Source organism: Dipodomys ordii, unplaced genomic scaffold (assembly GCF_000151885.1).
Source record: "Dipodomys ordii isolate 6190 unplaced genomic scaffold, Dord_2.0 Scaffold1, whole genome shotgun sequence".
Classification (NCBI taxonomy): Eukaryota; Metazoa; Chordata; class Mammalia; order Rodentia; family Heteromyidae; genus Dipodomys; species Dipodomys ordii.
Window position 1 is genome coordinate 14,929,865 of NW_012267217.1, and position 25,923 is coordinate 14,955,787.

General features: G+C 33.0%; 1 protein-coding gene across 4 annotated transcripts in view; it reads right to left on the reverse strand.

The window, feature by feature from the left end:
- Tdrd3 (tudor domain containing 3) overlaps positions 1-25,923 on the reverse strand; it is a 111,341-nt gene that overhangs the window by 27,975 nt on the left and 57,443 nt on the right. For all 4 annotated transcript variants that reach the window (XR_001174843.1, XM_013011068.1, XM_013011078.1 and 1 more), the window contains exons 4-12: positions 24,257-24,417; positions 22,067-22,208; positions 21,000-21,071; positions 18,321-18,470; positions 15,725-15,865; positions 14,931-15,087; positions 13,792-13,917; positions 8,223-9,073; positions 4,664-4,789 (exon numbers count right to left, since the gene is read on the reverse strand). Coding sequence is in view for 3 of the 4 variants with exons in the window: in XM_013011068.1 (XP_012866522.1) it covers positions 4,664-4,789; positions 8,223-9,073; positions 13,792-13,917; positions 14,931-15,087; positions 15,725-15,865; positions 18,321-18,470; positions 21,000-21,071; positions 22,067-22,208; positions 24,257-24,417 (1,926 nt within the window). In the remaining variant the exon portion in view is untranslated. The remainder of the gene's footprint in view (positions 1-4,663; positions 4,790-8,222; positions 9,074-13,791; positions 13,918-14,930; positions 15,088-15,724; positions 15,866-18,320; positions 18,471-20,999; positions 21,072-22,066; positions 22,209-24,256; positions 24,418-25,923) is intronic.

The window sequence follows — 25,923 nt, forward strand, 5'->3', positions numbered from 1 at the left end:
ATTCATGCGCTCATCTCAGGCTCCTGAGTACTGAGATTATAAGTGTGTGTCGTTATGCTTGACTAACTTTAAAATAAAGCCACTTGCAGTGCCTTACTCCTGTAATAATTCCAGTAACCTGATAGACTGTGGAAGGAAATCATTTGAGCCCAGACGTTTGAGGCTAGCCTAGGAAACACAGAAAATAGATTCTGATTTTTAAAATGTAACCTATTATATTTTCTTCTACAAAAATGTTATCACTGTAAGATAGAAAAAAATATATACATATACTATTTAAAGTAAAACCAGTAAATAGAAAGACATTCTCCACTAGGATTTTGTTTTGAAGTTTCAAGAAATAAAAACAAAGACTTTTGTGCAAATGGAATTATCACCTTTACACAGGAATTATAATTTTCTTATCAAATGTGCAGATGATAGAGATTTTTGTGTTCTGTGTTTTTAAATATATCCCTCATCTAAATATTACCTGGCACATCATAGATTTTATAAGAAATGTGCAAGATATATTTGCTGATATTTAAATTTTAAAATATATACTACAGAAAACACTCCAGATAGGAGTGAGCCCCATTGCTTCTGAATTACCGCTCACAATTGTGTGATAAGGTCTCATTACTAACCATTATCTATACAATCATAATTTCCTCTATGAAACAACAGCTGAACCATGATCATTTTCTAGCAGCTAGAAACAGATACTATAAACTTTAAAAAAAAGAAAGCATGTTCTAAAGCATTTGTTATAATAAAGTCTCAACAGAATCCAGATCCTGAATATGCTTAGAAAACCAGGACATGACAGTCTTCCCACATTAAGAGTCTATTCAAATGCAAGGATACACAATCATAAAAGGCTCATCTGCCCAGCAATGCCAAGGTATTTTACAGTGTTTCCAATTTGCCAATGGCATCTTCTTATGGGTTTTCTGGTATTAGTTACTGAGTTAAACAGAAGCAATTTGGAAAAGATTTTCAGAGAACACGAATAGCAAGTTTTCTTGCCCCTAATGTTTGCTCATATAGTGGTGAAAAATATAGTTTTTTTTTTCAATTATTATTCCATACTCTTTCACTGACTTTGAGAAAATCCTACAGTATTTCAAGAACTCATTTCTTAAATTGGGGAAATGAGAGCATATATTCAGTTTATAAGACCTATAAATCTCGTATCAGATGTATAACTGGAAGTTCCCTAAATAAAGGCTTAAAACCAGAATATCATACTGTGGAAAAAAGAACTAAAGAAAATCTAGCTAAAAACAAAAACCAAGGATGACTTACCAAACATTAAAATCATTTTGAAGGGAATAAAGTATTTAATCATAACCAGAACACATAATGTGTCCATCTAAAATTTATCCCTGAGAATGTTCTGGATGTAAAAAGGTATATACAGATGGAAAAGAGAAAAATATACATTTGGTTTACAAACGGAAATAGTCAAATACATCCTAAATCTCAAGTGAAAAACATTAACACTTAAAGTATTAACTTATTTTTATTTTAATTTTCCATACAACAGACTCATCATGAGTCTCTTCACGTTTCATGCTTTTTATTTAATGATTAATCCTTACAATTTTGATGAACAATACAAGCCACTGATTCCTATAAAACTTGATTTATATTCAGGCTGTTTGGTATTTAGCATATTACTTTAAAAAATATTCACTAAATCATCACTTGGGAAAGCTGAAGAGGTTTTCTAATAACAAACATAAACCTTAATAGAAGATATGTTACTTCACAATGTAAAAAAGTACTAATGTAGTGCAAGAGTTAAAAAATTAAAAGCCCACAATCCATATGTTAAATAAATAATTGTGCTAAGGCCTCTAACAACTTCCCTGAACCTTTTGCAGCCCTTTAATTTCTTTTGTTTTTTAAGTAGTTATTACCCTTAATGTACAATGAAATATTTTGCTTTTGATAATTTCATGCATTTTTATTAATGTAACTTTGTTACAATCCCTAGTTACAAAAAAGAAAAAGTGCCCACAGACAATAACACTAAGTCTTTCAGAAGCTAAATATGTTCAACTCTAACACTGTATTGCATGAATAGACATCCATCCACATAGACTGTATTTCTCCTGGGGCTTTTTATGTATATGTGCAACATACATATCTTAAAAATATGGATAAATGAAGAAATGTTAAAGAGGTGGCCTCTATATTTCAAGAAGACATTTGTTATTCACACAAATGAAGAATGGTTGATATTTTCCTCAATGATGCACATGATCAAAAAATGTCTGTTATATTAATTTATGCATGATAAAAAACTTTGAGAACCACTTGTTTTTTTGGGGGGGGAGAGGGTCCAGTCGTGGGGCCTGAACTCTGGGCCTTGGCGCTGTCCCTCATTTCTTCAGCTCAAGGCTCTACCACTTGAGCCACAGCACCACTTCCAGCTTTTTTTTTCTTTTTGCTTACGTGGTGCTGAGGAATCGAACCCAGGGCCTCAGGCATGCAAGGCATGCTCTACCAATGAGCCACCTTCCCAGCCCTCACTTGTTTATAAGTAGAAGAAATAGTAATATCTCCAAAGATTTAGTGATTCTACCCTTATTGCTTCTGTAAAATATTTTCAACATCTTATAAGATGTTTCAAATGACTATAGAAAAACACATCACTTTAATAAAACAGAAAAATAAAGCATAGCTGAATACTCAAACAGGTAGAAGAAATAAGAAAATATTATTGTGGTTCAGAAAAGAATCATTGAATAAGCTAGAACATCTGACCTTATCTAGACCCTATCTAGACCTAATAAAAAGGATGAAGTACAAAGACTAGTAATGGGGGGATTGGAAAAGCCACTGACTGTCAAAAGAAAGTTAACACCTCAGCACCAACACCTCTTAAGTAGAAGCACTACAGCAAGGAATAACAAATTTGCTCCTCGGTTTTGGTCACCCTAGAATAGCAGAAAAAGAAGAGAAGAAAGGAAGAAAAAAATTTTTTTTCTTTCTAGAGTACATTAAAACAATATAAGAATTTTCTTTTGACGATTAAGAAAAATAATGAATAAAAAAACCAGGACTCAACATCTAGAAATACAGATCCAACAAATAATCACTTTCATAATCAAAACATTAAAATATATTTGTAGAAGAAAAAGAAAGAAAACAGTCATAAGGACATAAGTAAATATGGTTAAATGAACTTAAAAAGATATAAGTTAAATATGGGTGATATTTCAGTGTTTTGGCTAAAAAATACTTAAAACTTTAAAGAATGAGAACAAGAAAATGAGATTTTAAGTAAATATAAACCACGAATATTACACTAAAAACATAAAACAATAATAAATTATTTTAGAAAATGATCGTTTTCTAGATTGAAAAGGCAGAAAAATAAAAATCTATGGCCCTAAAGACGATTTCTGTTATTAGGTTTTGTGTTGTTGCTGCTTTATTTATTTTATTTATATTGGAGACCCTGGAACTAGTATAGAGATTTTTTTGTTGTTGGTGGTGGTGGTGGTGGTGGTGGGACTTGAACTCTGGGCCTGGGCACTGTCCCTCAACTCTTCAGCACAAGGCGAGCGCTCTACCACCTGAGCCACAGGGCTACTTCCGGTTTTCTGGTTGTTTATTGGAGATAAGAGTCTCATGGACTTTTCCTGCCTGGGCTGGCTTTCAACTAAGATCCTGAGATCTCAGCCTCCTGAGTAGCTAGGATTATAGGCATGACCCACCAGCGCCTGGCTAGTATAGAGATTTTAAAAAAAAAACAAAACTAAAATCAGTTTATAAGGAAAAAGTGTATAACTTCAAAGATTAAAGCGTCAATGTTTGACAAGAAATGTATTCATTATCTTACTCATGTAACTAACCCCTCTGTACAGAATCTTTACAATAAAATATATTTTTTTAAAAAAAGATGAAAGCTACTTGTCTAGATGATATAATTTTCTGGAAGACTTTGATATTTTAGGGAAATAGGAATTTATGAGCCTAAATTTTTGCTAACAGCTTCCCACAAATTAGGGGAATGAGAAAATAACAATTTAATAAAACTTCTAATATATCTTATACACTTGTTTTTACCTAAATGTAGTTGAAATCCTATCTATAAAGTAAATAACTCCTATATAAAATAGAATTTATGAGGACAAGAAATTTTAAATTACATCATCTATATTATCATACATCTTTGAAAAATATTGGTAATAAAATTATTTAAATAATTATTAAACAGATAGTTATGATTACTCTGTACCATATACATATGTACATAAGTGTGTGTGGTGATGCAGTATGAACTCATATAATCTGAAATTTTTTATATGTATCTAAATTTGATAACCACTAGACATAATTTAGTCAAATTTAAACTAATATTTTGGGAAAAAGGAATTATGCATAAAACCCCATTTTATGCATAACAAACTTTTGGCAAATTTAAATAAAGATACTTATTCCAAAGCATAATATAATAACACATTATACAATCAAGGAATTTCCAATTCATTCATTTTATTTGGGTTCAGCATAATTATTAAATTAAAATCATTTAGGGGTAGCCAGCTTTTAGCAAATTCAAAAACTTTTTCCACTTGCAAAGTTCCTATCACTTTAACTAGTCTTTTATATCTATACAGTTTCTTCAAAGTAGCTTATGTCTTTGTACAGAATTTGGATCACGTACCCATGCTTCTGTTTGAATAGGCTTGATATTGCTTAGTAGCACCTCTTCATAGTTCCCATAATCAATGAATTTAACAACCGCCGTCATACCAGAAGAGTGGAGGGCTTCAACTTCTGCTCGGTAAAACTGAGGAGGCAAAAAGTTTTAAATATGGCAATCAATGTTGTCCTTAAAGGCATTATGTGGTGGAAATACAACTTCTTAACATGTAAAATTATAGTATGTAACATTTTTTAAGAAAGCTTACCATTAGATTATACTTTGACTAACATTGAGAGGCTAAATTTTATATACTAATGAGAATACATGACAAATAAGTGATTTTACAACAAAAATACATGACAAAAATAATGTTAACAAAGAAAGAACATTACACTTAAGTGGCAAAGTAAAAAAAAAAAGCATTACTCAGAACTGAAACACAACTTTTATCTATTTACTGCTTGGTTCTGAAAAGTGATATATAGTAACAAATACATAAAGACCTTACCTAAGTATAATTTAAAATTTTACTTTATGGTAATTGAGAGTAGGCAGATTGGAGTACTTCTCTCATATGTATCAATCCACTCAAGATTGAAATTATTGATAGAAATTATAGATACTTTAGTCAATGTGGAATGGAAGTGAGAATTTTCTGTTAGTGTTTTCTTAAATATTTTCTTCAAGGCAACAGGATGATCCACTAACACTCTGTATTCTAAGAATATCACTTAATAAGCTCACCAGTATCAAGAGAGGCTACAGGTGACAATAATTATGTTTTCCACATCCTTCTAAAAATATGTATTATGTCAAGAATACCAGGAGTTTGTGAACAGTATATTTATTAATGTACTTAAGTAGTAACTAGTATACCTCATATTACAAAAATATAAAGTGAAAGCTGTATTTCCCACCCAGGTCTGGAATGCAAGTAAGTTTAGAAACATCACATTAGAATTTTGCTTATCTTAGGGTTCTCTGGTATACAGTTCTCCTCTACTTCTTTGTTTTGAAACCTTACACTAGTATGCTCTATTAATTGTTTAGAGTGTAAGTTTCAAATATAATCTTTTCAAATTATGTTGTTTCACTTGATAAATACTGATATTGTATCCTAGAAGAACAAGTTGATGCACTAAAACTCCAAACTCTAAACTCTAAAGTTGATGCACTCATTTGGAATGCTTAGATTACTGAAGGAGTAAGGTCGCACTTAAGGCTTATATTTGTGACTCTCCAAAGTATAGCAAGTTTTTTAAAGCCCCTTTTAAAAAAACTCTGTCTCCATAAGACATGCCATATATTTAATTCTTCAAAATTAGAAAAAAGTGACTTATGTAAAATGACCTTTCAGAAAAAAATGGCCTATGTAAAAAGATAAATTTGAGAGGAGCACCAGTCTTTGAGACCATTCAACCAACAAGAAAGAATCAGATCATGGAGGGACTACATACCTATCTCAATTCAATCTACTGGTCCAAAACCAGTATCACAGGGGTGGCAATACAGATCACACGTCTAAGAGGGATGAGGTTGAAGGTAAACAAACAATTTGGAGGTTGAAATAATACTGAGAAAGAGCTGAACTAGACTGGTAGACTAGAAGAAGGAGAACTGTCCCAAATTCTCCACTCTTTTATGGAAATAGCATTACAGAGAAGGCAGGGTACTGTGAGGAATTTTTTTTCATTTCAATAAATAATATTTTAATACATTATATGTATTCTATAATTATATATTATTTGACCAGAGGCACAAGGGCATTACACCTTTGCATTTGTGTAGAATTTTTTAAATAACGGATTATATTGAAAGATCACCTCTAAGCCAGCATTTGTAATGCAATTAAGATTATATTTTCTTAATGACAATTTTCTAATGACAATTCTTAATGACAAATTAATTCCTTTTCTTTAATTCTTATCCCTGTGTCTAGCTAAAAAATGAGAAAGTTGTCTTTTCTTTAAAAGCTAACTCCATGGTAGATGGCTTCAGAGGGTAATTAGTTCTATCTTCTCCAAAGGTTGTTATTTATCTTACTTCTGATACTAGTTTAATATATTTAGAGTCCAAAGAACTTCATTATAAAACTGCATACAAACCAACTTAAAAGGGATGACTTTAAAAAATCAGTTACTCTAAGAATACTATCCTGTCAAGTACTGCTTTTCAGATATTTTTGACATTATTTTAAGTATACTTGACATAGGTAGCAAACAAATTCCATTTTCACTGATTCTTACAATTACAGTTTAAATTAAAGCATTGTTAAAATGCACACAGCCAGAACCATCTTATACAACCTCCATAGATAATCAATTCTCAACAGTCAATAATTGATGGAAGTAACTTTTCTGCTTCATTCAATCATCTCAATATGTGTAGTACTCTGTTGTTTCATTTGCTTCATTTATTTTCAGTTAATTAGTCCTATTATTCTGTTGTGTGTGTGTGTGTGTGTGTGTGTGTGTTGTGTTTGTGTTTTGTATTGTCAGCTAGAAAGAATAAAAAGGAAGATTCTTTGTTCCTAAGGTTGGTTTTAGACTTGGTAAGAGTTGACTAGTATAGTTTTGGCTTTACTATTTAACAGTATAATCCTTACAGTATTTTAATAGAAAGCCTAAATCATTTGCCAAGGTCTTTGAAAAGTTAAACATGAACAATATCTTATTTTGGCTTTATTTATCAACAATCTTACATTGCCCCATATAGAAAACACTTTCCCATCTTTATCTTCACCTTTCACAAAAGCATTTGAAGGCTGGGATGTAACAGCTCAATAAGTAGCAAAGCACTTGCCTAGCAAATGCAATACCCTGGGTACAAACCAAAAAGAAAAGATTAAGATTGTTTATTTTATCTATCCATTTTAGATAGGTAGATAAAATAGACAGAGTGTATGTGTGTGTGTGTGTGTGTGTTCATATACATATATATGTGTGTATATATATACGTATATATATATATGGAGAGTGTGTGTGCATATGTGTGTGTGTGTGTGTATGTATATATATATATATATATATGCACAATTAACAGTATGTGATACAGTGAGCATTCTCTCCCAGGTCAACAATGCTGCCTTTACAACCAGTTCACTTTTTCTTGCCTTTACAATAAGAGAGAAATAGCTAAATATAAGGAATCCCACACTAACCAATTCAACTGTTTCCTTCACTTTGGAAAGTGGCCTGAGTTGGGAGAGTAAGAGTTTACCTCATAAAGAACATCAGCACCTGCTTTCCAAGCCTGCCTAGTGACCAGGTGAAACAGCTCCAACCCTGATATATAAATAAAAGCACGCAGTTCTAATGCAGCAAATGCTAAGAGAAATAAAGGTGTACTATGCTTTTACAACTTGACCAAATCTTATGGGAAAGATTCAGTCCTAGCACCTACAAAAGTATTAAATATTTCATTTTTCCTTATAAATTACATATTTTAAATAATTTAACGGTTTTAAACAGTTACAAGCATAGATTAAAATTCATACTTCCAAAGTGAGAGTGTTCTACGAAGTCCTAACAGAGTGTTTCCCTTAGTAACATTAGCACATAACACGCAGCATCCATACCTTGTTGTCCTCCCAATAAAGTGCAAAGCATTCATCTCCAGGTTTCCACACTTTTGCATACTCCATAGGAATAGATGACTCTAGCACTTTTTCTGGCTTAATTGGCCCAGACCTTCTTTTAGGCCCACTATTGTAAAATATCTTATCATCATAGGGTTCAACGGCGGCAGGTCCTGCTGGCTGCATTGGTCCTACTCGTCTTCCTCTCAGTGGCATGTCTGTCTCTCCATTTGGAACACCAATGAAATTATTACTTCGGACAGGATGTTGATAATTAGTACTTACATTAAAATGTTTTTCAACTTTTACACTACTGAAAGCCTCATTAGTTATTGTTCGTGATTTCCTGTCATAAAAATGATCAGGGTTACCTGTGTAGTTTTCTCTTTTGCCACGTTTTTGATTATTATAATCTATGGATTCTTGAGGAAGTGGATTTTCTTTCGCCTCTCCATAAGATGGACCTTTACTTGGTCTACTTTGCATAGAGTTATCTCTTTTTTTAAAAGCACCATCACTGTGCTGAGATGTTGAAGGACATGCAGTATCTTTAGTTCTATCATATCTAGAATATGGTCTATCACACTTGATTCTCTCTTCAGCCCACACTTCAGCTCCCGTTGAAGTATTCAGTCTTTCAGAACCTCTATTTCTAGATAATCCACTGACTTCTAAAGCTGACTTTAAGGTTTGTGTGTCTCTTTGAAAACGAGGAGGTTTTTCATTTCTTGTTTGCCTGGTATCATTTCGAGGAAAGTGTCTTGGCTGATTATTATCTTTTACTCCATTTTGCTCAGTATTTGACATTCTGTACTGTCCCTGATGAAGGTGTTGTGGCTGTGACTTAGGTTCTGAAAAGTAAAGGTATAGTACACACGCATTAAAATAAAGACTCTGCATTAATGCTTAAACTTATTACATTAATACAAAATCATCAAACTACTACTTTAACATCTTGTGCCATCTTCCCACCTTATTATCTTAATTCTCTGCCATTTTAGTCCTACCTAACAGAGTTTTCCTAGTTAACCACATAACAGATGTAAAGCAAGAAAAAATGGTGGCTAAACCCATGTGTCTTTGTTATCTAATGTCTATACCCCTACAACAAAGCTATTTACTTTTTCAATTTTAGCAATTCATTACAAACCATTAGTGAAACAGAAATACATGCTGCTAACTCAGAAATGGCTATGAAATTATACACTTGCTCACTTTCTTTCTTAAGCCCACTCTATGTATTTCTAGAATCCAATGAATGTCAAAACAAACAGGAATAAAAGAGACATTTATAAGTCTTAATTATAAAATAGTTCACAGATCAGTTCAAAATGGCCCAATAACAACAAAAACAGAAACCATCAAAGTTCTCAACAGAGACACTGGAAGCCAAAAGCCAATCTAAACAGGCTTTTCAAAAACTAGAAAATCATTTTCTAAGAAAATTTTACATCCCAACTATCTATTGTGACAGAAAAGGAAGACTTCTGAATATGGAAGATTCAAACACTAGCCAAGAACATTAAAATAAAAACATTTCTCAGGAATATATGCCTTGCAAATGTAAGACAACTTATTTTGACAACTGTACTCAATTTAAAATTTTTCCTTAGAGAAGAAAAACGGTCAAGTTTAATTTGTGCTGACATAATTTATTATGTCCAGTAATTCAGAGAAATGAGAAAACTAGTGACCATACTCAGTTTGGTGATCATGAGTGCTTTTAACAGAAAGCATGTATTTAAAACTAACATTTTCACCGACACTATTAGAGAATGTAAAGAGTAGGTTGATTATTTCTTGTGGATACTCCATATGGACACTTAATGCATATGACTCATAGCACCCACAGGAGTTTTAAGACATAGAAGTCTTGATGATTCTTTAACAGAGAAGAATAAGGCATTTTTCAGTTTTCAAAATAAATCAAATTTGAAGATGCTTTAACTAATCGTCAATGAGATCTGAATATATATTTGGAGTATACTTTTCATACCTACATTGTTTAGGGATCAACTTTTCTTAAACTATTCCAGGTAGGGTACTGATATCTATGATAGTCAGAAGGCACCAAAAATAAAAAGTTTTTTATGAGAATATGTATACTGATCTAAAGCAGATGGGAAAAAAAATCACAAATACAGATAGAAGACCCAACTTGGCTTTGTATGTATAGCGGATTTTAGTTCTTCAAGAATAAAAAAATCTAGTCTAGGAAAATCCTTCATATGTTAAAAAGTCAAATGAGCTTATTACTTCAGGATGCAATTATAATAACATCCGCATTTTCCAAGTGAGGAAGTTGAAGGGGCTTGAGCAAGGCACAAAACTAGCATGGACTACAGCTAGGATTAACCCAACAATGAGGTTCCAAATTCCACTATTAACTTCCCTCTATACGTCTCCTCAAACAAAACTACAGTTATATACTAATAAACATATGGACTTATCACCATGAGTGGTTTTCAGTATTTTTCTCATGAATTCAGCTTAGGTTTTCCACAAAAATCTTTTTTTTTTAATGAAAACAATAATTGGAGAAATCTCCATTAAATGTTAATGTATCTGTTTGGGTAACTTGGTTCAATCTTCTCCTTTCTATTTCTTGTGAACATATTGGAAGAATGTGGATATATCATAAATTCACACCTATAATCTAAATAATAAGATTTTAATTTCTTTATACTTTACACATATTATGTAATGTCCTTTTCTGAAGGCTTACCTTTTTTTTCCCAATCAGTTACTAACAGTCGCCCTACACAGAGCTTTGTTTTCTAGTAAAAGTGCTAAGACTAGTTCTGAGCATTTTCAATTTGTCATGCTGTCAAACACATCCATGTCTGCAGTGCCTGAACATGTCTCATCTTTCCTCTGGCTTCTCCTCAGGTCTCCACTCAGATTTCACTTCTGGGAGGACCATCTATCTCCCCCAAACCCAGACACCTGATGTACCTTGACGACCGGCAAATCATTGGCACAGCAGAACTGCTCCAATCTCTGCTCTGCTACAGTAAGATTTCTGAACTGTATTGTTTGCTACTATATTTCTCCTCACAGAGTGATTGGTGAAGAATAAACCCTAGGCTATAATATTAATATTAACACGACCACTTTCTAGCACTTTCTACAGTGAATTAACATTGCTGCTATGAAAACAATTTTTAAAATTAAAGCTTATTTGTAACCACTAGAATTCATACAACTATGATATTAAAAATCATTAATAATCTTTTTTTTATGTTCTCATAACTTATTTTCCCCATACGGAACAACAGAAGATGAAGACATGGCTTCGTGGAGCTCATTGTATTCCTTACTGCTCTTTAATCCTTAAATACGAAAGCATACTTCCTTGTTTATTATTTCTTTCCCTCCAATATTATATAAGTAAGCATGTCAAGTCATATTTCTGTTTCTTATGAAACTCTTCTCTAATTGGATCATTTTCAACTTTTTAACATTTGTCTACCATAAAATATTGTATTTTTTTACAATATATGGAGATCATTTAATAGTCACTTATGTATACCTGCTAGAAATAATAGACCTTCATCTTATAGTTTGTAATCCAAGTCAGAATCTGATTAAAACATTTATTAATGTCCTATTTTGACATTAAAACATTAAAGGACTAAACATTATTACAAGTTACAAATATACTAAAAAGCTTATTGTCCAGTTTGTGAGACAAAATAATCCACAAATAAAGACATACATGAATGTTCATTAAGAAGAACTTTGTCATTTACTGTATTTTATCATTTACTTAGTGTAAACAAAAAAGTATGCTAAACAAAATAATGGCTTGGCAGAAGTTATTTGACTATAAAATCAAATATGCTCTGGCATACTTATAAAATATAATAACATTTGGTTTCCCAATGGAAAGTCATACATGAGTTACTAATATCAAATACTATTAGTCAGTTCAATTAAAACACTCAGAATCAAGTAGAATTGTGGGAGGATGAGGATGGAATCAAGGGAGATCTGAATGGGATGCCATAAAAGGAGGTTAGAGCAAAAAAATCAAGAAGTCATAGTCAGAAAGGAGTAGAATGGCTATGGGGTTGCAGCAGAGATTCTCCTGCTGGCCTTCTAGAAGAAAAATACTCCATAAATACTGTCCATGAGGCAAATATCTGGGACGGCCCTTAGGAGTTGAAAGCAATCTCCAGCCAGAATCAAGCAGGAAAGAAAAAACTTCAATCCTATATCTGTAAGAAACTGAATTCTGCTTTAAACTAGTGAGAATGTCAGAGGACCTCAGAGGGTAGATCACAATTTCCACTGAAATTCTAATAAAATTCATGAGATGATAAAGCTACATTTATATACTTTGTGGTAATTCATTTTCCAACAAAAGAAAATTAATTTATCATGCTTCATAACCAAAAAATAAGCTATTATATGTTACTTATGATAAATTTCATTTATATCAAATGTGTTTTTTTCAAATAATGCAATGCCTTTTTATACAATCTAGCAATTTTCATGATATCTGACGTTTAACATTTGTAATAGAAGCATTTCCCTTCCAAGCTTATTTGATTGGATTCAAAAAGAAAGCTGAAAAACCTGAATTAAAAGTGTGTTTCCAAAGAAAGAGAGGTTAGAAGGAAAAAAACTGGGAAAAAATGAGGGAGGGGGTGACACTGTTCAAAAAAAAAAAAATTCAATCCTGACTTATGTAACCCTTCTGCACATCACATTTAGAATAAAAGAAGTTTTTTTTAATTTTTATTTATTTTTTATTGTGAAAATACTGTACAGAGGGGTTACAATTACATGGGCAAGATAATGAGTACATTTCTTTTAAAGGAAATATTTACCATATTCCGTGTTTATGAAAGTGATGCATACATAACATAGTTACTTCTCTTTTCAGTCTTTATGTTAAATAAAGGATATCCTATCAAAACTACATTCCACTGTGAAAGCATATTCACTCATTGAACATTTACATGCAATATATAATATGTGGACAAAAAGAGAAAGATCAATTTTATAATCAACAGAGTTTATAAGATCATAGAATACTAAGTTTTCCAGAAACCCAATCTGTTCATATTGGTAAACCTATCACCTATTAAAAGTAGTTTGGTGATATAATTCATCATATATTTAGAGAGTAAAAGAAGCTGACTTTTATGTTTCCAGAATGTAGTAACTAAAATTTTCTTCTGTGCTTTTGCCAACCAGGAAATTCTCTAAATAAACTTGTTTTTTTTATTTTGGGTCCGGTCGTGGGCTGGAACTATGAGCCTGGGCGCTGCCCTCAGCTCTTCAGCTCAAGGCTAGCGCTCTACCACTTGAGCCACAGCACCACTACTGGCTTTTTTTTTTGCTTATGGGTGCTGAGGAATCAAACCCAGGGCCTCAAGCATGCAAGGCAAGCGCTTTACCACTGAGCCACCTTCCCAGCCCTCTAAATAAACTTCTAAACGAGTTCTCAGAACACAGGCATGATCATATATATGATGGTTGTTTTTAGTAAGTCATTTTGTATAATATCGAATGAGAGTTTAGTCTTTTCAAATGAAATCTATTTTTTAAGTTATCTTACCTTCCACATTCAAAGTTCCCATTTTAGATTCTAAAAAGTCAAATAACGTGCTTGGTGCTGAAGGTCTTGCATTCCCCAGGTCATCTTCATCTTCAGATCTTCCTCGACCCCTGCCTTTTCCTCTGCCTTAAAATGTATAAGCGTATACATACATACATCGTATATTGAAAAACAAATACAAAAGAAGAAACATACAAAAGAAGAACACTAAAACAGCAAAATTTTTTCAGAGTTTAGGACTTTTAATTTGTCCAAAAGTCACTGAAGGAAAAAAAAACACTATAAAACATTCTTTCTTTTACCACCCCAACACAACAAAAAACTATTTTTAGGAAAAAAAATGGTTTTGTCCATTGGACGAAACAATATAAATTCAAAACTTACAGATAAGGGTTAGCTCTATTACTCATCTCTTTTCTTTTTTTTAGGTACCAAATTTCTTTATTTGAAGGAATGGTACAAATCACTCATCTCTTTAAAAAGTTTATAGGGATATCCATAAAATAGCAATCTTTTAGTAGGACTCTGAGTGTATTTTTCCTTTTTTTTTTTTTACTATGTATTCTACTATTTCTATAATTTAAAAAGTATTTTAAAAGTATTTACGATACTTTTTAAATTACTAGTGAGTAAAATATCTTTACTCTTCTAAAGTGATCTATCCAGAAGTTTGAATTGGTTCACATAAACCACTAATTAATCAAGTATTATCTGAAAATTTTTTCTTTTAACCAGATATTTTTAATGAATACAGAATCCAAACTTCAAAAAAAGCATACAGCTTTACCTATGCAATGACTAAAGAATAACACAAAGTAAAAGTTCTTTGATGTTAATTTAAAATAAGGTTATGTATATACAGCCCTTCATAAAACTGGCACAGTGCTAGAAATAATAGAATCAGTTCTCTATTACTCATAATAACCGATAAGGAAGTCAGTGTTAAATGTAGTTTTTATAAAGACAGACTCCCAGTAAGTAACCTTGAATGCATTAAGGTCTCAAAATTCATACTTCTACTCACTACAATATTATATGAAGTTATCCCTAACAGCAGTAACACTCAGCCTTTGCTGATAACAAACAATACTCTGAAAAGCAAGCAATGCTCTCTGGCACATTACTTTAATAAGTGATACCTCTTGGAGGAGGACCCACAACGGGCTTCTGTTTATTGCTGTTAAGAAGTACATTCAGTGCTGCTTCTAAGTTGTTGCCATTATCCATGAGGGCTTGCCTGGAGGCTTCCTTACTGAAGCCCATTTCTGTTATGTGCTTCAGTGCCTTCTCATCAACCTGCAAGGAATGAAGAGGAAGCTATGCTGACAGTCCATAAATAAAGGGTAAGTTTAACTGTTTACTGACTTTTAACTCAAAATTTTATCTCAAATCAATGCCATACTGATAACAGCATTCACTTGCTGTTTTTTCATACTAATACTCTAATATGCTCTACATGAGGACTGTGAACTCAGGACTCACTGAGCAAGTTCCACAACATGTGTTAACCAAAAAGAGAACTTTTTTAAAGATATATTAGAATAAGCTTGTTGAAAACAAGGCTGAAAAGGTACCCAAAGAAAAATTGTCATGATTAAAAACAAAAAAAGAAAAATTGTGAGCTTTCTCCAATTAAGGAAGGGAATGTAATTTACATAGCACTTCCCTAAAATTGCAAAGGAAAAAAGGCAAAGACTAAAGCTATTACCCATTGCAACAATGAGATGTATAAGACGTTATGTCAAAAAACGAACTTTACAACTTTTGGGTGGGGGGGGATAGATGGGAAGGGGAAACAAAGGGAGGAGGAAACAATGCTTGATAAGAAATGTACTCATTACCTTGCCCATGTAATTGTAACCCCTCTGCACAGTATTTTCACAATAAAAAAAAAAAAAGCCAAAGCCAGTTTGTAGCTGGTTTTTAATCTTACCAGTTCTCTATAGACACCTTCATGTTTCCCCTCTGCTTTGGATGACTTTTCTTTCTGTAAAACTTCCCTATTTCGGTTCCCAACAGAACCCATATTGAGGTTACCTCGAACACCACCTCCACCTCCTCCAAACGTCTTGGTCTTTAGATAAGAGAAAATAAAAAGGGTGTAAGTAAACAGCATATTAAAATAGCTCAAGAGCTAGAATATTATTAAAAATTAGCATTTAATTACACCTCTTAAGTGTGTTTGACATGAAAAAAAGTCATTAAAGTAAAGGTCACAGATATTTATTAGCCATATCTTCTTTTCACATGTAAAGGTAAGGATTATAAAAATATTTCACATGATTATAATCTTTAAATCACTCGAATGCAAGTCACCCAAATGCACAGTGATATGTATTATAATGTTAGATGTTAAATTATTTTTTGGTAAGATGTCTGAGTGATGCCTCAAGACCTGCATTCTAAATCCAGTTAAAAGGCATGCTTATCCCAAAAGGCGCCAAACCTAATTCCAATCAGTTAAGTTAGCCAATGGTCTAGAAATATGGTTCCACAGCTTTAGAAAATAAGCTGATACCAGAAAAACCAGAAGTGCTGCTGTGGCTCAAGTGGTAGAGCACTCACCTGGAGCTGAAGAACTCAGAGTTTAAAGCCCCATAAGCGAGGAAAACAAAACAAAACAAAACAAACAAAAAGCTGACAATATAATTTGAAAAACTGAATTAAAACGTTCTTTACTAACTTACTATTCATATTAATTACATAATATATCATTCCTTATCAATCACATAGAAAAGCTTATATCTATATTTCTAGTTTTGTCTGACTTCCATAAATAACTATGTGCATCAATACATTTGAAGATTTGATTTAATTTCATTTTTGTTTTCTGAGAACCATTATGAAGACATTACACCATAGAGAACACCAGTTGGGAAAGGTATAGTTGTTATTTTTACAATATCAAATTTTTTGGCCATATGGTATTTTATACAGTTTAGAAAGCTTTGAAAGAAGATGGAAGAAGTTAAAACTTGATTTTAATTGGAGATAACATTATTTATGTTTTAAAACGGCTATAATAGGAAAATATCTTGGATATAAATTTATGTAACAGGAAAATTATTTCAAACTAAAGTTATAAAGCAGAATCTAAATAATTAAGGATCATATTATATGAAAAGTATCTGAAAAATGATGTTAGATGACCCTTAATAGACAACATATTAAATATCTCTAGTGAGAAACTGATATACTTCATTATTTAAATTCAATTCTTATCAAAGTTAAGCCATATCCAAGTTAAAACCTGATCTACACAGACCTAAGTCTCTGTATATACAAATTTTGATTTGTGGAACTTCAGCAAAAATGTATTTGAAAAGGTGGTCATATGTGATGCAAATTTTATTGGATGGGAGGCAACACAGTTACACAATTAGCCTCTGGACTAGCTAGACAAAGCTGGTTGTCCCAATACCTTCTCAGCTAGTTACTACCTCTTGTTCTCAGGAAAATCATTTAATTTTTACCTGTCTAAAAATTTAGCTTCAGATTTTTCATCAAAAAAAGAGGCGAAGCTGGGAGCCAGTAGGTCATGCCTATAATCCTAGCTACTTAGGAGGCTAACATTTGAGGACAGCAGTTCAAAGCCAGCCCAGACAGAAAAGTCTCCAGGAGACTCTTCAATTAACCACTCAAAAACTGGAAGTAACACTGGCTCAAGTTTAGAGTGCTAACTTTAAGCATGAAGAGGTTCAGGGACAGTACCCAAGTCCTGAGTTCAAGACCCACCAATTTTTTTTTTTATAAAAAAAGAGAAGAAACACAAACCTGGAGAAGATTACAGACAGCAATTACTATTTTGCTTATTATACTGAAACACAGCTACCTGAAAAGGCTGGCCATGACATATTCCAAATTAAATAAATTTCCAGAATTTATATGTTGTCACTCCAAAAGTGCTCTTCCTTTGATGCCAACAGCATTTTCACAACTGCTTTTCCCCTGAGTATCTGGGAATACAGTTCTATACCACCATATCTGGCCCCTTATTACATGTTTTGAGCCAAGGAAACCATTTCAATCTCAATAGTTAGGAAAAATCCATCTAAGCAAGTATCTTATAAACTAAAATTCTTAACAATATCTAAAAACCAACATAATAAAGGAAATATTACAAGTAAGCAAGAGATTCAAAACAACTTTAAGAGAATCTTGAATGAAGCACAGATGGAAAGTGTATAAGACAGTGTATTTGCAGATAAATATGCATAGAATCCAAAGATAAACATTTTTACTATAAATTAGCAAAGAAAACTGACAATAATAATTGTAACCCACTGATATATCTCTGATTTTCACTCATTCCTCAGAACTTATTCTTTAGAAACAGTTATTCCAGGGGAAATCATGAAAGTGGTAACCAGCCTAACTAAGATTTTCCTCTACCTTAAGAATATGCAAGAAGAAAAATCTAAAGGACTTGTTGCAGTAGTCAGGCTATATGGGAAGACAGTAATGACCACAAGAAATTCAAATAGATCATGATGATAAGAAGAAATATTTACAACAATTTAACTTCTCACTTCTTTGCTCTTTGCCACTTCAGCAATGGCAGCAGTCCTTTGCTTTTCAAATTCATCATTATCGTTTGTAGTCTTGACAGGCATCGTAACTTGCAGAGTCTTTCTTCGATCAAGTTCTCTGCTATCCACCTGGGCATGCGATATACACTTCTGGAAAATAAGTAAAAATAATTCTGTAATTCTAAAAAACATTAAAGTTTTCATTAGACTCTATGATTTCTTTTAAAAAGCTGGGAGTCCATAAAAACAAATTCCATCCCATAGATATACAAAAACATAAAAATGAATATCAAATATATGTAACCAGTAAATTAATTTAAAAGCTGTACAAAGATGAGGTCATCTAAACCAGAGTGTGACTTCATGTCATGTACAGAACAAGGAGGTTTCATTTTAAGGTAATAACTAAAATAGCTTTCAACTCCAATAAGTCTAAACTAATGTACAAAACTGATTTTGTAAAAGACCTCAATTTCCACATTGTTATTAATGTACATGCATGTAAGTATCTATGAATTCACAAACTAAAAGCTAAAAACACATGTCTCAATAACAATAAAATACTTATGGTTGATGTTGGTTTCTCCTTTTTTTTTTAGGCACTACTGCAATTTGAATTCAGGACCTTGTGCTTGCTAGGCTAGCATAATACCACCTCCAGGCCCATTTTCCACTGGTTATTTTTACGACAGGATCTTGCTCCCATCCAGAAACCTGCCTGAGCCCTTATAGAGCTACTGTCATCATTTCTGAGATCACAGGATCACTGGCTTCCCTCCAAGGGGACAATCTCTCACAAACTGTTCTGCCTGAGCTGTCTTGGAACCATGAACTTCCCAATCTCAGCTTGAGATGACAGCATGTGCCACTGCTCCCAACTATAGATTGAGAAGGGGGCGGGAAGAGGAAGCGAGGGAGGGTGTCTCACAACCTTTTCTAACCCACGTGGCCTTGAACAGAGATCATCCCATTCTCAGCCTCCCAAATAGGTACTATTGCTTGTTTTTTTTGGTGTTTTAAGTTTTGATTTTTAGTCTCATAAAATAAATTAAGAAATCCTTGCCTAAAAACAGCCATGAACTGTGCTCTCATTTCCAGTTCTACTAGTAAAAACCCTATTTTTAAAGAAAAAAAAAACTTTTCTTATTTCAATAGCAAGAAGGTAAAGGAAATCTTCCTAAACTTGTCATACAGTTTTGTGCAATTCAAATTTTCAGCAACATAAATGTTATTGATAATAATACAAAACTAGTATCATCTATCTTTACCTATGAAGAACATTGCAATATGCTACACAAGAAAGTTTCAGAAAGAACTTCATAAAATTATGCTAATGAAACTTCTTAATCCCCCAAAAGCTATACAGCATACTCCAAGTTCATGAAAATAAATCATAAGTCTTTCCAAAAACAAATCATTTTTAATGCCTGAAGTAATTTATTAAAGAGAAATACTATCATTAAAATTCTTCAGGGAAATTCTTTCAAATATCTCACTTATTACTTTCAAATATGTTATTTTCAAATATGTTTTATATATATAGAGAGAGAGAGACAGACAGACAGACAGACAGAGTAATGTTTTGTTCCTTGTTTCACTGGGCTCTTTTGTTCCAAAATAAAGGAAAAAATACATTTTAAAAATAATTTCAAAATTTCCATGATACAAGAATGACTCCAATTTAATTCAGAACAGACCTTAAACACAGGGCTTTCAGAGATGTCAGTCAACTGATTCTACCTCATCTTTTAATCCTGATACCTTTTTTTCATACTGAATTTATTTTAGAATAAAAACTACACTTGGTTATTGAAAGACAGCACTCTTTCCTACCTTTACACCCCCAAACCATCTTCACTCTCAGGCATCTCTCTCAAAGAATATTAAAGAACAAATACAAAGCAGATTGAGTATGACATTTTGGTGGCACCCTGAGTAAAAGAGCAAGCTGGCACAGGGCTGCTCATGGACATGCCAGGGCTAAAGCAAGGATGGGCTAGAAGAGATGGTTGGGACTGCAACTTCATGCATGCTGAGCACACTGAGAAGACACACATATTGGCTGCTATGAAGCAGCACTTCTCAGCAAAGGAGCTAAAAAATAGACAGAAAACTTTTCGTTTACACAGGCTAAGAATTGGTACTTGTGTGGTAGAAAAGAAAAACACCAACTGGAAATAAAATGAAGTCTCTGGCCAGACATGTATTTGAATCAAGGCAGAAGCCTCAAATCTTGGAAAATTGTAACATACTTTTGTCTTTTTACTTTCTGATTTTCCATTTTACAAAGCCCTTTCTCTAACTGAAGAGAAGGGTTGGGTTGGGTTGGGAGGGATGGGGGAGAATGATGAAGGGAGAGACATCAGTCATGATGCAAAGGACTTATAAACTGACATGTTGAATAGTAAACCTTTTGTACAACTACATAAGGAAATACAAATATAATTTTCTTATGAAAAGTCCTTTGCCTTACCATATCTTAATTACATGGAAGTTTTTCTTCAGATATGGCTGTTCATTGGTTCAGTCTTTGAAGTAACAAAATTCTTAAATTCCTTCAACTTTCTATTTCCTTACAACTTCTAAACAAATGGCTCAGCACTAAACTAATCACAGTTTAAATACAATGAAAAATACTTTATGCTATTTAAATTCATCTGCCAACATGAAAGTCATTACCTGTCCAAAAGGCACAAAAGGAGGTGGTCCACCTTCAGTCCCAATATTACTTCTATTGTGTTTTGACAAGCTCTGTGAAAAAAAAAATCATTCTTCCATAAAAATATACTGACAATGTTTATAATGCATCAGGAATCTACTGCTTTGAGTAGATTATTGTAAGAAACAGGAAAGGGCCTTCTCTAACTTGTTTCAGACTACAGAATATAAAGCATCTTATTATTTTAGGAATTCTTTCCTCATCTTTCCTGACCAAAGCACACATTTACACACAATTTTCAGAAAAACTTTATCAGGCAGTTCTTAGTGGAAAAACAGATCTCCTCAACAATTAGGAAAGTCAGAGATAATACTTTAGCCAAAAGGATTTCATTAGAAAGCATATAGCCTTAAAAAAAAAAAAAAGGCCAGGTGCCAGGGCTTACACTTGTAATCCCAGAAATTTGGGAAGCTGAAAACAGAATAGCAGTTTTGAGGTGAGCCTAGGCAGAAACTCTGAAAAATATCTTCTCAATTATTAGGAGCTGGATGTGGTGATGTATACTTGTCATCTTTGCTACTGTGAAGCCTACGAGAGGCAGCCCATGCCCAGGCATGTGCCCAGGAACACTCCTGGCCAAGAAGGGACACCCTATCTCAAAAATTTCCACCAGAAAGTGAGGCTGGAAGTGTGGCTCAAGCAGTTTAGAGCACCAAAATTCAAACCCCATTATCATAAAAAAGTACGTAAGACTAAAAAAACATATTACATTTAGAATGAAATTCTTAGAATTAAAATTTGCTAGCAAAAAAATCATATATCTGATAAAGGTGATTTTTTCTAGTTATTTATAGAGATCAGATTGCTACAGTTTATAAAATGGAAGCTCATTCAATTAAAATAAATATTCTCAATGTCTTAAAACAATTCATACTTTGGCTTGGTACTAATGGTTCATGCTTGAAATCCTAGCTACAAAAGGACTCACTAAGAAAAGAGCTCTAAATAAACAGCTCCCTAAAATAACGGAATGAAATAAAAAGCATGTAGTATTTTAAAACAGAAACCATTTTTAGATGATACTTACTCTTTGTAACTCCCATTTGTCAATAAGGTGTTCTACTTCTCCACCAAGAACTGTGGTATTGGAGTCATTCAAGAGCAGGAATCCATTTTTTATGTCAACAATGCCCGAGAGCTTAATTTTAGTGCCAGGTGGTGTGTTCAAGCTAATGCAAAGAAAGAAAAGTTATTTTAAAACACATGGAAGCTCCTCCCCAAACTGGAAGTCAGTCTTACAGGAAAAATTAATCAAGTTCTTAAAATAGTACTTCACATCAAAAGTACTGCTTGGGAGACTAGCTAAAGAACACCAGTAGACCACAAGGGAGGAAGATTAGGTGTAAAATTCTCACTTTCTACCTTAATGGCAAAGAAGTGAGCTTCAGTTTCTATTAAAATGTGTGTGTGAATAATAATATTCAAAATGTAAAGACAAATATAACAAAAGATAGGAACACACTTCCTCAACTATACCATGCTATACAAATACATTTGCCTTATTTTGCCTGAGCTTTGGCTGTATTAAATTTAGCTTTGGCTAAAACTAAAATTTTACTGAAGAAAAGATTATCTGACTGATAATAACCCGAGAAATTGGCTACCACAATACCTAAAAAATAATGTTCGTATTTGTTAAAATCTAGTTTAAGATCAAATGATAACTACAAACAAAAACCTATTTAACAGGTGACCAATGAGTTTATATTGAGTGAAAAAGCTCAAAAGAATCAGAACAGCAAATGGAAGCACATAAAATGACTCAGAAAGGAAAATAAAGGACAAGTATTTACAAATATCCAATGAAATTTCTCACCTCACACAATAGCGCGAATTGCCTTAACAGAGGCCATGAGGATAAAGGTAACCTGTTCCCTTCCTTTTTACTGTCTGAGACATTCTAATGCAGTTCTCAAAACACCTTTCATAAGAAGAATCAAAAGGAGTGGAATTGCTGTCCTAGGAAGTAGGAGGCACACAAAGCTCCTGGCCTTGAACCATTTCCAAAGGGAACACACTATCCTACAAACCTTTGTTAGAAAACTGAACAGTGTAATAACACACCATTATTCACAATTTACTAGTGAAATCAGAAAGATATCATGACAAGTTTTTCTTTTAGTTTCTAGGTCTTTTGTGGTGGTCCTCAGGCTTAAACTCAGGGCCTGGGCACTTCCCTTGGCTTTTTCCCTCAAGGCTAATTCTCTATCACTTGAGCCACAGCTCCACTTCCAGCTGTTTTTGGTGGCTAGATGGAAATAAGATTCTCACAGAATTTCCTTCCTGGGCTGTCTTTGAATCATAATTCTTTTTTTTTCTTTTTTTATTGTGAAAATACTGTACAGAGGGGTTACAATTACATGGGCAAGATAATGAGTACATTTCTTATCAAGCATTGCAGTCTCCTCCTTTGTTTCCCCTTCCCATCCCTTCCCAGCCTCTCCCCCCCCCCCCCCCCCCCCCGCACCAAAGTTGTAAAGTTCATTTTTCGACGTAAGGACTTGTACATCTCATTGTTGCAATGGGTCCACCTGTATTTTTTAATTATGTATTTTATTGTGAAAATACTGTACAAAGGGGTTACAGTTACATGAGCAAGGTAATGAGTACATTTCCTGAACTAGTATTACGGACATGAAATACCAGTGCATGGCACATGTTCAAAGAGGTCCTTTTTGTTTATAAACACTTGATCACCTAAAATTTCAAGAAAAAAAATGAAATGGTTAGTCTTGATAAAAGAGTATCATTTTGCTGGGCGCAGGTAGCTCACATCTGTAATCCTAGCTACACAGGAGGCTGAGATCTGAGGATCGCCATCCAAAGCCAGCCCGGACAAAAAATTCCATGAGACTCTTATCGCCAATAAACCCACTCAGAAAACCGAAGTGCAGCTGCGGCTCAAGTGGTAGAGTGCTAGCTTTTAGCTGAAGAGCTGAGGGACAGTGCCCAGGCCCAGAGTTCAAGCCCAACAACTGACCAAAAAAAAAAAAAAATATATATATATATATATATATAGTTTTTATAATAACACTAATCATAAAATGTTATTCTTAACTATGTTCTACACAAAGCTGAAATACAAACCTCTGTAATTTCTTCAGAAAAACTGTAATATGCACTTAAGATTTCATTCCTTTTTTTTCAAAGTTCTTAACACATAATCAGTTTTGAATAGGAGCTTCAAACATATAACAAATGCAAAAGTGCTCATCACCTTATTTTTGGCATATAACTAAATTCTACTGCTGTGCAACTTGTATGACCATCCGTCATCTGCAAACGCAGCATCCTTGGTGCAGCCTGAGATTCTTCGTTATCCTTTGGTGCAGCAACATTGCGAATTTTTTGGATTTGTAAAACACATGGACCTTCAAGCTGTCAAAACACAAAAGAACAAAAATTACTTTCTAGTCATGTCTTCCTTGTCATTTACAGTCTCTCTTTTCCATAATGGTTATGCACTATGACTTATAAAGATAACTTCAATTTAGATCAAATCTGAAATGATATGTATTGCATTGTGTATGTTTTTTTTTTTGTTTTGGAATGTAAAGATAAAATTTCAAAAACCTTCCCTAAAGAACAGTTTTTTAAAATAGTTCATTTTTATATAGTAATAAGGAAGCCCTAGGAAAAGTTATCTTGCTGCATAAAATTGGATTAATTTGATGCATTTAGTCTTGTGTGCTCTAAATGTCTCTTTTGCATCACTTACCATATACATTAAGGGACATTCTGAAGATAAAGAACTTGGTGATTTTTTAAGGGATATCAACTCTTGTATCAGCAGTTCAAAGTTGCTATTCAAACTTCAAGTTTAAAGTGCTCCCTCTTGTGGTGTAATGAAGAGCACATACCACAAAGTTAAAACTATAAAATCTGAAAAGTATGAATTATACTTGACTTTAGTTCCACATTTTCTTTTTAGAATGATATTAATGATATTAGGTCTATACAAAATTTTGTATAATATTTGTTTACTGTATGGAGAAAAAATATTTTGCTGGCAAAATTCAACCAAAAACAAAAATGAACCAATGTACTAACTATAAAATTTAAAGTTTTATATAACAAAATGTTTATAGTGAACTTTGAAAATGAAAGTAAAATCTACTTGCTTGTAATGGAAATGAATTTAATAGAAATGATTATGTCCACAAAATAAAACGTATCTTTAAGTAGTCCATAGTCAAGAGAAAGGGCATTTTTAAATAAGTAAAATATTTCTTTTTTTAATTATTATTATTTTTTATTGTGAAAATACTGTACAGAGGGGTTACAATTACATGGGCAAGATAATGAGTTCATGTCTTATCAAGCATTGTAGCCTCCTCCTTTGTTTCCCCTTCCAAGCCTCCCCCCGCTGTATATAAAATTTATATTTTTAGAAACAAGAAATATAGAATAGTTATCAATTATTAACAAGCATTTTGTTATCAAACATTAATCTTTGTTTCTTGAGCTGTATGATACCAAATTAGAAATTTTCTACTCCATATTCAACAGTCTTTTGCCTGCAAAAGAACAATTTTGTTATAAATTTATATCTAGAAAACATAATTAAAGAAAAAAGTACCTAAAATTCCATAATTTTCAGTTATGGCAAAGAATTACAAACAACAAAGTTCAAAACCCTTAACAAGTAGCAGTAACTTGCTAATTCAGAACAAACTTTTCTTTGGCCTTGTTAATGTGACAAATTAAATTATAGGCAGATTATGATAATTGTTTGTCATTCCCTTTTTTAGTAGTTTGTACCTAGTTAATTAAAACCTAGGTGAAAAATATCTTGTCCTAGGTCTCCTTGGCTCAGGCTGAAATTTTCTGAATAGAGACCCGGAAACACAACAAATCAAAGAAAGGTTGGACAAATGGGATTGC